We start from the raw sequence: 14581 nt of genomic DNA, 5'->3' as shown, positions 1-14581 counted from the left end.
GGGTGCTCTCAGTCCGAACCACTGGACTAACAGAGAACCTCAGACTCTAGGGGAATATTTATCAGAGTGAAGTCTCACAGAGGTCCTCATCTCAGCACCAAAACGCAGCTCTACGCAACAGCCTAGAAACTCCAGCGTTGGAGGCCTCAGGCCAAAAAACCAGCAAGATAGGAACAAAATCCCACTCATTAAAAAAAAAGGAAAAAAAAATGAGACGGCAAAAAACTTTGTCACAGATGAAGGAGCAAGGTAAAAACCTACGTGACCAAATAAATGAAGAGGAAATAGGCAATCTATCTGAAAAAGAATTCAGAATAATGATAGTAAAGATGATCCAGAATCTCAGAAATAGAATGGAGGCACGGATTGAGAAAATACAAGAAATGTTTAACAAAGATCTAGAAGAACTAAAGAAAAGACAAACAGAGATGAACAACACAATAATTGAAATGAAAAAATACACTAGAAGGAGTCAGTAACAGAATAACTGAGGCAGAAGAATGAATTAAGTGAGCTGGAAGACAAAATGGTGGAAATAACTGCCAAGGAGCAGAATAAAGAGAAAAGAATAAACAGAATTGAAGACAATCTCAGAGACCTCTGGGACAGCCCTAAACACACTAACATTCGAATTATAGGGGTCCCAGAAGAGGAAGAGAAAAAGAAAGGGTCTGAGAAAATATTTGAAGAGATTATAGTGGAAAACTTCCCTAACATGGGAAAGGAAATAGTCACCCAAGTTCAGGAAGTGCAGAGAACCCCATACAGGATAAACCCTAGGAGAAACACACCAAGACACATTTTCATCAAACTAACAAAAATTAAATTCAAAGAAAAAATATTAAAAGCAGCAAGGGAAAACCAAAAAATAACATACAAAGGAATCCCCCTAAGGTTATCAGCTGATTTTTCAGCAGAAACTCTGCAGGCCAGAAAGGAGTGGCAGGATATACTTACAGTGATGAAAGAGAAAAGCCTACAACCAAGATTACCCAGAGGATCTCATTCAGATTCAATGGAGAAATCAAAAGCTTTTCAGACAAGCAAAACCTAAGAGAATTCAGCACCACCAAACCAGCTTTACATCAAATTCTAAAGGAACTTCTCTAGGCTGGAAACATGAGAGAAGAAACACACCCACAAAAACAAACCCAAAACAATTAAGAAAATGGTAATAGGAACATACATATTGATAATAACCTTGAATGTAAATGGATTAAATGCCCCAACCAAAAGACACAGACTGGCTGAATGGATACAAAAACAAGACCCTTATATGCTGTCTACAAGAGGCCCACTTCAGACCTATGGACACATACACACTGAAAGTGAAGGAATGGAAAAAGATATTCCATGCAAACGGAAATCAAAAGAAAGCTGGAGTAGCAATACTCGTATCAGATAAAATAGATTTTAAAATAAAGACTGTTACAAGAGATAAGGAGGGACACTATATAATGATCAAAGGATCAATGCAAGAAAAAGATACAACAATTATAAATGTTTATGCACCCAACATAGGAGCACCTCAATACATAAGGCAAATGCTAACAACCATGAAAGGAGAAATCAACAGTAGCACAATAATAGTAGGGGACTTTAACACCCCACTTACACCAATGGAGAGATCATCCAAACAGAAAATAAATAAGGCAACACAAGCTTTAAATGATACAATAGACCAGATACATTTAATTGATATTTATAGAATATTCCACCCAGAAGTGGCAGAATACACTTTCTTCTCAAGTGCACACGGAACAGTCTCCAGGATTGATCACATCTTGGGTCACAAATCAAGCCTCAGAAAACTTAAGAAAATTGAAATCGTATCAAGCATCTTTTCTGACCACAATGCTATGAAATTGAAAATCAATTACAGGAAAAAACTGTAAAAAACCACAAATACATGGAGGGTAAACAGGGCTGTACTAAATAACCAAGAGATCACTGAAGAAATCAAAGAAGAAATTTTAAAAATGCATAGAAACAAATGACAATGAAAACACGATGACGCAAAACCTATGGGATGCAGCAAAAGCAGTTCTAAGAGGGAAGTTTATAGCAATTAAGTCTCACCTCAAGAAACAAGAAAAATCTCAAATAAACAATCTAACCCTACAATTAAAACAACTAGAGAAAGAAGAACGAAGAAAACCCAAAGTCAGTAGAAGGAAAGAAATCATAAAGACCAGAGCAGAAATAAATGAAATAAAAATGAAAACAATAGCAAAGATCAATAAAACTAAAACTGGTTCTTTGAGAATATAAACAAAACTGATAAACCCTTAGCCAGACTCATCAAGAAAAAAGGGGAGAGGATGCAAATCAATAAAATTAGAAATGAAAAAGGATAAATCACAACAGACACTGCAGAAATACAAAGGATTATAAGAGACTACTACAAGCAACTCTGTGCCAATAAAATGGACAACCTGGAAGAAATGGAGAAATTCTTAGAAAGGTATAACCTTCCAAGACTTAACCAGGAAGAAATAGAAAATATGAACAGAGCAATCACAAGTAATGAAATTGAAACTGTGATTAAAAATCTTCCAACAGGGCTTCCCTGGTGGCACAGTGGTTGAGAGTCCGCCTGCCGATGCAGTGGACACGGGTTTGTGCCCTGGTCCGGGAGGATCCCACATGCCATGGAGTGGCTGGGCCCATGAGCCATGGCCACTGAGCCTGCACGTCTGGAGCCTGTGCTCCTCAATGGGAGAGGCCACAACAGTGAGAGGCCTGCATACTGCAAAAAAAAAACAAAAAAAATCTTCCAACAAACAAAAGTCCAGGACCAGATGGCTTCACAGGTGAATTCTATCAAACATATAGAGAAGAGCTAGCACCTATCCTTCTCAAACTCTTCCAAAAAATTGCAGAGGGAGAAACACTCCCAAATTCATTCTACGAAGCCACCATCACCCGGATACCAAAACCAGAAAAAGATATCACAAAAGTAGAAAATTATAGACCAATATCACTGATGAACTTAGATGCAAAAATCCTGAACAAAATAATAACAAACAGAATCCAACAGCACATTAAAAGGATCATACACCATGATCAAGTGGGATTTATCCCAGGGATGCAAGGTTTCTTCAATATACACAAGTCAATCAATGTGATACACCATATTAACAAATTAAGGAATAAAAACCATATGATCATCTGAATAGATGCAGAAAAAGCTTTTGACAAAATTCAACACCCATTTATGATAAAAACTCTCCAGAAAGTGGGCATAGAGGGAACCTACCTCAACTTAATAAAGGCCATATATGACAAACCCACCACAAGCATCATACTCAATGGTGAAAAACTGAAAGCATTTCCACTAAGATCAGGAACAAGACAAGAATGTCCAGTCTCGCCACTCTTACTCAGCATAGTTTTGGAAGTCCTGGTCAGAGCAATCGGAGAAGAAAAGGAAATAAAGGGAATACAAATTGGAAAAGAAGAAGTAAAACTGTCAGTGTTTGCAGATGGCATGATACTATGCATAGAAAATCCTAAAGATGCCACCAGAAAACCACTAGAACTAATCAATGAATTTGGTAAGGTTTCAGTATACAAAGTTAATGCACAAAAAGCTCTGGCATTCCTATACAGCAACAACAAAAAATCAAAGAGAGAAATTAAGGAAACACTCCCATTTACCATTGCAACAAAAATAATAAAATACCTAGGAATAAACCTGCCTAAGGAGGGGAAAGACTTGTACTCAGAAAACTACAAAACACTGATGAACGAAATCAAAGATGACATAAACAGATGGAGAAATATGCCATGTTCTTGGATTGGAAGAATCAGTATTGTGAAAATGACTATACTACCCAAAGCAATCTACAGATTGAATGCAATCCCTATCAAACTACCAATGGTATTCTTCACAGAATTAGGACAAAAGATTTTACAATTCGTATAGAAACACAAAAGACCCTGAATAGCCAAAGCAATCTTGAGAAAGAAAAACAGTTGGAGGAATCAGGCTCCCTGACTTCAAACTATACCTCAAAGCCACAGTAATCAAGACAGTATGGTACTGGCACAAAAACAGAAATGTAAATGAATGGTATAGGATAGAATGCCCAGAGATAAACCCACACACATATGAGCATCCAATTTATGACAAAGGAGGCAAGAACATTCAATGGAGAAAAGATAGCCTCTTCAATAAGTGGTGCTGGGAAAGTATAAACAGATTATACACAGACCATTGATTATCATTTGGATGAAGATTAACATAAGATCCCATCCCCACCTCATACACAAAAATTCCAGTTTTATTAAAGACCTAAATGTGATTATCAAAACTTTAATAATTTTAGAAGAAATTATGATATTGGCATAAGAAAGGGTCTTAGAAAAGATAAAAATAAAACCATAATGGCAAAATTCATAAATTTGATGACCTGAAAAATTTTAATTTGAATATATATTTATTATTATAACATAAAAAGAAGCCTAACACGCTGGAAAAAGCAACAAATATAGTCAACAAAGAATTAGTATTTGGTTATATAAAGAACACCTACAAATCAACATGAAAACCAAATAGAAAAGGAACAAAGGATACAAATAGGCAATTCTTTTTTTTTTTAGATTTATTTTTTATTGAGGTAACATTGGTTTATAACATTATATAAGGGAACTGGGGACTTCCCTGGTGGTCCAGTGGTTAAGACTTCACCTTCCAATGCAGGGGATATAGGTTCAATCCCTGGTCAGGAAGCTAAGATCCCACATGCCTCACAGCCCAAAAACCAAAACATAAAACAGAAGCAGTATTGTAACAAATTCAGTAAAGACTTTAAAAAAATGGTCCATATCCAAAAAAAACTTTAAAACATTATATAAGTTTCATATATATAGCATTATACTTCTGCTTCTGAATATACTACAGTGTGCTCACCATCAAAAATTTAGTTTCTAACCATCACCTTACAGTTGGCCCTCTTTATGCATTTTGCCCTTCCCTCCCCCACTTCCCTTCTGTTAACCACTACTCTGTTCTCTATATCTATGTGTTTGTTTTGGTTTGTTCATTTATTTTTTATTTGTTTTTCATATTCCACATATTAGTGAAATCATATGGTATTTGTCTTTCTTCATCTGACTTATTTCACTTAGCATAATACCCTCAAGGTTCATCCATGTTTCATCTTTTTTGATGATAGCTGAGTAGTATTCCATTGTGTGTGTGTGTGTGTGTATATGTGTGTGTACCGCATATATATGTATATATGTGTGTGTGTATATATATATATATATATATGTAAAAAACATCTTCTTTATCCATTCATCTATTGATGGGCACCTAAGTTGTCTCCATACCTTGGCTATTGTAAGTAATGAAGTGATGAATACAGGGGTGCACATATCTTTTCAAGTTAGTGTTTTCAAATTCTTTGGATAAATACCCAGAAGTGGAATTGCTAGATCACATGGTAGTTCCATTCTTAATTTTTTGAGGACATAGTGGCTGCACCAATTTACATTTCCAACAGTGTATAAGGTTTCCCTTTTCTTCACATCCTCACCAACATTTATTTCTTGCCTTTTTGATGATAGCCATTCTAACAGTTGTGAGGTAATAAATATCCCATTTTCCTAAAAGGTGAAAACAACCAAAGGCCGATAATTATACTTAACTTCATTAGTAATTGCAGAAACAAATTCAATAGCAAAGATTAATTATTTGACACAGATTAGCAAAACTAAAAGGTCAGATAGCCCCATGAGTGATCCAGAATGTGAAGAAACAAGAACCCTTATACATCACTAGTGAGAGCATAAGTTTTGTCCAACCTCTTTAAACAGCAATGTGGTAATATTTAGTAAAGTTTAAGATGCATATATCCCATACTTGGCACATGTACTTTTAGATAAATTCTCACACATCTGTAGAAGGAAATGTGCATGAGGATTTTCTTTGTAGAATTGGTTTTGGTAACACAGAAGTGGAAAAACCTAATGTGCATGGAATGAGTAGGATAAATAATGAAGCAATGAATACATAAAGTGGATTATACATACAAAGAATTTTAACCAGACTGTTGGTGCTGTTAAAATGAATGAATGAAACTTGCTTGACTCAAGATGAATAAATCTCAAAAAGTAAAAACCTGGCTTCCCTGGTGGTGAAGTGGTTGAGAGTCTGCCTGCCAATGCAGGGGACACGGGTTCGTGCCCCGGTCTGGGAAGATCCCACATGCCGTGGAGCGGCTAGGCCCGTGAGCCATGGCCGCTGAACCTGTGCGTCCGGAGCCTGTGCTCCACAACGGGAGAGGCCACAACAGTGAGAGGCCCGCGTACCGCAAAAAAAAAAAAGTGAAAAACCTAGTTGCAAAAGTATATACAGTATGATGCTATTTATACGAAGTATAGAAATAATATTGGGTACATATATGTAGTAAAATAGCTACATAGCAACTTCAGGACAATAACCCCTCTGAAGAGGGAACAAGGAGAAAGGATGCTGGGAGGAGGCTTGGGTGTTTCTGTACATTCTGTTTCCTTAGAGTTGATACTTAAAACAAATAAGGCAAAATGTCACCATCTGTTAAACTGTGTGTGTGAGGGGGTAGGGTTATAGTGTGTTTCACTTTCTGGATTTTTTTTAATATGTTTGAAATATTTCATGGTTAATTTTTTAAGGAAAAAAAATGGAAATTAGCATCACTTGACACAAATAGAATTTACAGGTGAATATACATTAAATATATTAACTATCAAAGTATTAAAGTTTGTGTGTGTACCACTTAAAATTATCTTATGTACCCTTTGGGAAACAGTGATCTAAGGTGTTACAAATTAGCAAGTGCAGCTAAGTGTCAACCCAGCCACTTTCAGCAGGCACTCTTGCCCACCCCAGAGGACATGGGTACAGCATGTCACCATCTTTCCCTTGCCCCTGCTCCCACTCATTACTGAAAGTCTTCCTATTATCCAAGACCTCCCACAAGCACTGTCTTCTTACATAATCTTGTCCAAACCAACCAGACTAGGCATTGTCAGGTATGCCTAATGATGCTCTGAATCATCAAGACCAGGTTACACCATGCTCATTATCTTCTGTTGGGGAAGGTGGAGGAATATACTGTATCCTTTTTAGACAGATTTCCATCAGAAAACAGTCAAAATAAAAAGGGATATGACTCATGTAATGGGGAAAATGATTTATATGAAACATATTTTTCAATAATGTCAGATAAATGAAGTATTACTATAAATAAACAACTTTAAAATATTTATGACAAATTACAATAAATTTATTTTTAAAATATATTTAAAATTTTTTTATTTTTTCAAATTGTTCATCATTTGATGGTAACTTTGCATTTAACACATGAGTCTGCATTTTGTGTAGCTCTAAGAAGTAGTATGAGCACAGACTCTGGAGTCAGACTGCCTAGATTTGAATCCTTGTCTACTGGGTACCAGCTATATGACCTTAGGTAGGTTACTTAACCTCTCTGTGCCTACATCACCTCATCCGTAAAATGGGAATGATATGGCGCCTTCCTTTTACAGTCAGTGAGAAAATTGCCTTGGGACCCAAGTGCTTTATAAATATTAGCTCCTATTTATAACTATAACTATAGATATATATTATTTTTGATTCTTCACTTGTTTTATAACCCATATTTCTTTCTGCTAAATTAAGAGTTTTAGATTGTGATTTGTATCTGTCAGAATCCCTCTTATTTCAAGCTTTGCTTAATACATACTTAAAGAGAAAAAAATTTTTTTTCTACTGATAATTTGTCTACCATTTCTAAGAAATACCACTGGAGGTATTGATACCTGAGGACAATAATCTGGGGACAGAATGAATAAACTTGACTGTTGTAAATATCTGTGCTCTATTCAAGTGTATTTGAGTTGATCGCATCTTTATCTGACTAAACTCTGCTGAGTCATTCTTTCTTGGATGGAATGTTATTTTTAGAAATGGATCGTTATTCTCCCTCCTTATCTTAGATTGTATCTTTCTAGCAGACATTAAGGGCAAATGTGAAGAGCTCTTCTGATGCATTATTCAGAACATCAGAAACTGAAGTTGGTTTATATTAAAGACAATTAAAATTAGATAGATACAGTGTCTGTGGAGGCAAGATTTTCTGCAGGGCAAAGATTTTCCCATTTTATCTTTTTGTATCATTTTAATGGTGAAAGCACCTGATTTTTAGTCAGACTAAAAGATATTCATCTCCTTTAACTCTCAGTGACAAAACATTCTTTTAACTCTCAGTGATCCTTTATGTGGCTCACAACGTAACTATAATTTGAGATTCAAAATAATGAATTTATTATTCTTTTCCCTTTTATTTTTCTAGATAATTTAGATGGTATTTATATACTTAAATTTAAGTGCTAAAGTTCTAGATTTTCTGGTGAAACATACAAGAAAGTGAGGAATGCAGGCTAGGGCAAGGGAAGGAGCTGAGCAAAGATAAGAGTTTCAGAAGTTTAGGGCTTTGAAGAACGAATTGCCCTGGAGGATTGCCCCCTTCGCATAGGCAAGGGGGCTGGGCTTTTTTACTCCCACATCAATCAGCCAATGCCTATAGGCCACCAGCACCTTGGAGGGTTAAATATATATGTTGAAAGACCTTGCCTTACTTGCTGAACCTCCTTGACTCCAATCAACTTGTCTCTATTCAAACTCCAAAACAATTGTCTCTGATCAGAGCCATCCTCCTGCCACTTTTATTCTCTCTCTTTCGCCTACCAAACCTGCCTTCACCTTCACAATGACCTCAGTTCCCTCCTCCCTCTCCTTCTTCACCCCTCTGTCCGCGCTCCTCAGTATCACTTACTTCCGTAGCCAGCTTTGACTGCATGACCAGCCGTGACACTCAAGCTCTCATTCTTCAAGATACACTGCCCCCCAGTTCATTTGCATAAACTGTTTCCTCCAAATGGAACACCAGTTTCATCTTCTTGGCCTGACAAATTCCTACCTACGTTTTAAGAACTATCTAAAGTGCCATTTAATCTGTGAAGATTTCTTTATTTCACGAAGCCAGAGTAAGGGGCATGAAGTGGGTGGGCATTTGCTGTTTGTGGGCTTCCCATCACCCATTTTACCCTTCTCACCATCCCAATTTCCTCTGAGGAATTAGATCTTCCCCAATGGATACATTTTTATAGGAAGGTAATGAGAAGCCTTGTTTTCCCTGCTGACCCATCAGATTCATCATGGAGTCTTCCTCAACAGAGAGAGGAAGGTCCTAAAAGGATTGGATTCTAGTCCATCCCAGTAGCAATGTCTGCCTCTGCTTCCAGAGATACTTTGATTCCTGATCAACCCCATTGAGCCTATGAACCTCCTAATAAGTTTCTTTGGCTTAAGTCAATCATATTGGGTTTCTGTTGCTTACAAACAAAGAAGCCTCCTTTACTCCCACAGTGCCTTCTTATGTAGTGCCTACCATGTGGCCTTGTAATTTTTGGTAAACATGTTTGTCTCCACCAGGCTAAGACACAATATCTAGCATTGTGTCTAACACATGGTGAGTATCATCAGTTCATACCTATTAAATGAACGAGTAAACGTATGAATGACAGAGAACAAGTTGTCTCCAGCTTTCCTTCTTCTCATTAATATCTGAAACAAGCAAGTGGGCCATTTTTGTTCTAAAGATTTGCTTATAGTCATTATGAACAAGAGGATTCTGCACGAATTCCACAATGGCAAGTGACAGGAATTAAGAAATAGACTTGATTAGAGAATTTTACAACTGAAGTATGAGCAGGAGAAGGCATAGATTCCCATTTCTCCCACCATCTCACAGAAAGGTAATCTGGGTCCAAGTATTTCTGGACATATGCAAGGTCTACCTACTACACTGTACTTTGAGTACAATCATGAGAAAATGACTTTGTCAGACGTGAGCTACCTGGGCATCCAGCTGCCTGGGAAAGTCAGATGTCCAGCACCTGGAAACCTTGCGGGGCCATGGGAAATTTCAGTGCCTCTTGCTTTTCGAAGGTAGCCACTGATCTGATCAGAAACTGAGTTTGGGGCATCCTTTCTCACAGGGAGAAGGGACAGCTTGTTTTCCTTGTGATTTGGAGTTGGCATCAGTATTAGTTTGCTATGGCTGCCATAACAAAATACCATAGGCAAGGTGGCTTACACAGCAGAAATTTATTTTCTCACAGTTCTGGAGGCTGGAAGTCCATGATCAAGGTGTTTGCAGCGTTGGTTTCATTCTAAGGCTTCTTTCCTTGGCTTACAAAGGGTCACCTTCTCAATGTGTCCTTACATGATTTTTTTCTGTGCCCACATGCTCCTGGTGTTTCTTCTGCTTATAAGGACACCTGTCATATTGGATTAGGGCCCCAACCTAATGGCCTCATTTAATCACTTCTTTAAAGACCTCATCTCCAAATACGGTTACATTCTGAGGTACTGGGGGTTGGGACTTCAATATATGAATTTTGAAGGACACAATTCAGCCCATAACAGTCCCCAAGTTAGATAGGGAGTAATGATAATAAGACTGCAGAAGTAATAAAGTATCTAGAACTCTCTACAAATTATATCTCTGACAAACACTGAAATACAAACTCATCTAGTTGGATCACTTTCCACAATTTACTGCTGCCTTAAATACTTCTCTAGCACACCTATTTGCCCTTTTATTCCTGATGCTCATCCCCACCACTTCTCAGTCACCTTAGAGCCCCTACCAGTACAAAACAGTTGGCCATTCAAAGGACTTCAGAGTCATGAAGGTCTTTTACATCAACTTCAGAATGGTCTCCTCAAATCCACAAATCATTTCCTGACTGTAATTTTCCCCAAATTTTGAAATCATTAAACCATAAAAAGAAAATCAAAGTGTTGTCAAGATAACTTTTTCTGATAATTGAGCCCTCTTGTGTTAAAGAAAACTTGTATTTTAATACATTTGGAAAACCAAAAAGAAAATTACACGTAAAGGTAAAAGGCATGGCTAGAAATCTGTAGTGGTAAATCATTTCTCATATGTATATGGATGCAGAGTCAACCTTTCAAAATTTATTCTCACTCTTTGAAAGCATGTTAATAGGAGCAATTGCTATTCCAAACACAGATGAGTAGATTTTTCCCATTATTTTTCCTCTTTAATCATAAGTATAGGTAATATACAACCCAAAGCAGAAGTTAGACACAAAACTTGTCTGGTGTTACTAAATTGATTGGATAACTTGAAGCATTCAAAATAGTTGTAAACTGGCTTTTAAGTTTGTTGTGTTTGGGTTTGTTATTTAATTTACAAAAGAAAGTGCACAACTCTGATATCTTGTCAGGAAGAAGAAAAACAAGAACCACTTTAAAAGTTCTTTGTTGTCTTGTTAATGAGGCATCAAATCCCAGAATGCCTCTCCTTTAAAATGACTTCAGCAATCTTCAGAAAGAAAAACGGAGCTGGAGGAATCAGGCTCCCAAACTTCAGACTATACTACAAAGCTACAGTGCCAGACAGTATGGTACTGGCACAAAAATAGAAATATAGATCAATGGAACAGGATAGAAAGCCCAGAGATAAACCCACGCACATATGGTCACCTTATTTTTGATAAAAGAGGCAAGAATATACAATGGAGACAAGGCAGCCTCTTCAATAAGTGGTGCTGGGAAAACTGGAGAGCTACTTGTAAAAGAATGAAATTAGAACACTCCTTAACACCATACACAAAAATAAACTCCAAATGGATTAAAGACCTATATGTAAGGCCAGACACTATAAAAATAGTAGAGGAAAACATAGGAAGAACACTCTATGACATACATCACAGCAAGATCCTTTTTGACCCACCTCCTAGAGAAGTGGAAATAAAAACAAAAATAAACAAATGGGACCTAATGAAACTTCAAAGCTTTTGCACAGCAAAGGAAACCATAAACAAGAAGAAAAGACAACCCTCAGAATGGGAGAAAATATTTGCAAACGAAGCAACTGACAAAGGACTAACCTCCAAAATTTACAAGCAGCTCATGCAACTCAATATCAAAAAAAAAAACAACCCCAATCCAAAAATGGGCAGAAGAGCTAAATAGACATTTCTCCAAAGAAGATATACAGATTGCTGACAAACACATGAAAGAATGCTCAACATCACTAATCATTAGAGAAATGCAAATCAAAACTGCAATGAGGTATCACCTCACACCAGTCAGAATGGCCATCATCAAAAAATCTACAAACAATAAATGCTGGAGAGGGTGTGGAGAAAAGGGAACCCTCTTGCACTATTGGTGGAAATGTAAATTGATAGAGCCATTATGGAGAACAGTATGGAGGTTCCTTAAAAACCTAAAAACAGAACTCCCATATGACCCAGCAATCCCACTACTGGACATACACCCTGAGAAAACCATAATTCAAAAAGAGTCATGTACCACAATGTTCATTGCAGCTCTATTTACAATAGCCAGGACATGGAAGCAACCTAAGTGTCCATTAACAGATGAATGGATAAAGAAAATGTGGCACATATATACAATGCGATATTGCACAGCCATAAAAAGAAATGAAATTGAGTTATTTATAGTGAGTTGGATGGACCTAGAGTCTGTCGTACAGAGTGAAGTAAGTCAGAAAGAGAAAATCAAATATTGTATGCTAACACATATATATGGAATCCAAAAATTAAAAAAGGTTCTGAAGAACCTAGGGGCAGGACGGGAATAAAGACACAGACGTAGAGAATGGACTTGAGGACACAGGGAGGGGGAAGGGTAAGCTGGGACAAAAGTGAGAGAGTGGCATGGACTTATATATACTACCAAACATAAAATAGCTAGCTAGTGGGAAGCAGCCACATAGCACAGGGAGATTAGCTTGGTGCTTTGTGACCACCTAGAGGGGTGGGAGGGAGACACAAGAGGAAGGAGATATGGAGACATATGTATAGCTGATTCACTTTGTTATAAAGCAGAAACTAACAAACCATTGTAAAGCAATTATACTCCAATAACGATGTTAAAAAAAATAATAAAATAAAATGACTTCAGATGTGCTTCACCTAATCAGAGGTTTCAGTGAGTGTCATAATGGACTTCAAGAGGCACTGTGATACTATGGAGGGGTGTGTGTGTGTGCGTGTGCGTGTGCGTGCGTGTGCGTGTGCGTGTGTGTGTGTATGTGTTGGGGTGGGGGCTCTAAAGCAGACTCTCCTTCTAACCAGCTTTCCCCATCTGTAAACTGGTGATATGTTTTGAAAATTGTGAATTGTTATATAAATGTTTTAAAATATTATTACTGTAGCAGGTAAATTCCTGTTTCCTTATTTTCCTTAAATGCTATAAAATTTACTCTGAGTCTCCATCACAAGGCAAATTATTATTGATACTCTCTCTGTGTGTCTTCTCCAAGGTCCAAAGTGTGTCTTGGCACACGTACTCTGCCCTCTTATTCCTGATGCTCATCCCCAACAGTTCTCAGGCTAGAAAGGTCTGAGAAAGGTTCTGGGGAGGAGGGGGGAGCCTTGGGCAGAGCAAAGTTTTCAGGGAGATTCTCTCTTCCAATCCTAGGTACACAATGGTCATCTTGGAGATGCCCATTGCTCAGACAAGGGATCTGAGAGCTGAGAGCCTGGTGTCTAAGATCCAACCTGTAGAATACACCAGGCAACCCCTTCCCTTAGAGGCCTTGCTTCCTGTCTTCTGCTTACAGGACTTTGTACCCTCTTCCCACACCGGGAACACCTCTCTCCCTCCTACCATCAGAAACATCTGTCTGTCTCCTCTACCCTCCAAGACCTTTCACAAAAGAGAGGAAGAGAGTACTTTTGTAGGCAGCTTCTACCATCTGACCAAAGGTGAGGTGATCTTGAAATGCAGAAGTTAGAAAATGAGAGAGAACCCCAAACTAATATTCCAGCACATTATTTTTAAAATATAAAACACAAAAATAATGCTATTTGTCCTTGTTTGTCCATATACAGTAAAAAAACAAACAAAGAAAATTTTCACAGATGAAGGAAACCGGCTTTTTAAGATGGGCATCAAGATCCTCCAGCAGTCTAAAAGCCGAAAACAAAAAGCAGAGTAAGTCCATCCAGCTACTTAAGCCAAGTTCAATTTCCAGGTTGAGAAAAAGGAACAATCCAAAATCTAATTTGTCATTAAAAGCTTACTGGTATAACAAGTAAGCTTATTTGTCTGTAAGCTTTTGTTTTTAAAAGGATCAAATGGTGTTTAAAGAATCCTACAAATTATCCAGCCTACAAATGGAAGGACTATGTGTGAAATTGCGGTCCCTACACATTAAATGAAAGGCAGAATGAAGGCACTGATCTGAGCATTCAGGCAAAAATATTCTGTTTTGGCTTTAATTGATTCAAATGAAATAAAACATGTATTATTTGAATTAGAGAAGTTATTGTTTTAGAATGCTTTATTCTGCCTAACAGCATTTGTACATCACTTTATGGTTTTCAGAGCACTTTCGTGCATGTGACGTCATTTTATCCCCAGAACAGACTTATGAGTTAAGAAGGGTTTCATTTTTCCCCCTTTAAAAAGTTGAGAACAGAGATTCAAGGATGTTAGAGTGAAGTGATCACAAATGCACAGCTG

At 37.4% G+C, this 14581-nt stretch overlaps 1 protein-coding gene across 1 annotated transcript in view; it reads left to right on the top strand.

Annotated features, from left to right (window-relative positions):
- Window positions 1-14581, top strand: part of SEL1L2 (SEL1L2 adaptor subunit of SYVN1 ubiquitin ligase) — a gene marked incomplete at both ends in the record, with an annotated part of 110350 nt that overhangs the window by 38474 nt on the left and 57295 nt on the right. The window contains one exon of the mRNA XM_079945438.1: window positions 13948-14050. Within this exon, the coding sequence (XP_079801564.1) occupies window positions 13948-14050 (103 nt within the window). The remainder of the gene's footprint in view (window positions 1-13947; window positions 14051-14581) is intronic.

The sequence above is a fragment of the Stenella coeruleoalba genome (genome assembly GCF_951394435.1).
Source record: "Stenella coeruleoalba genome assembly, chromosome: 15".
NCBI classification, from domain to species: Eukaryota; Metazoa; Chordata; class Mammalia; order Artiodactyla; family Delphinidae; genus Stenella; species Stenella coeruleoalba.
Note: the sequence above shows the minus strand (reverse complement) of the source record. Positions and strands in the feature narration are given on the sequence as shown.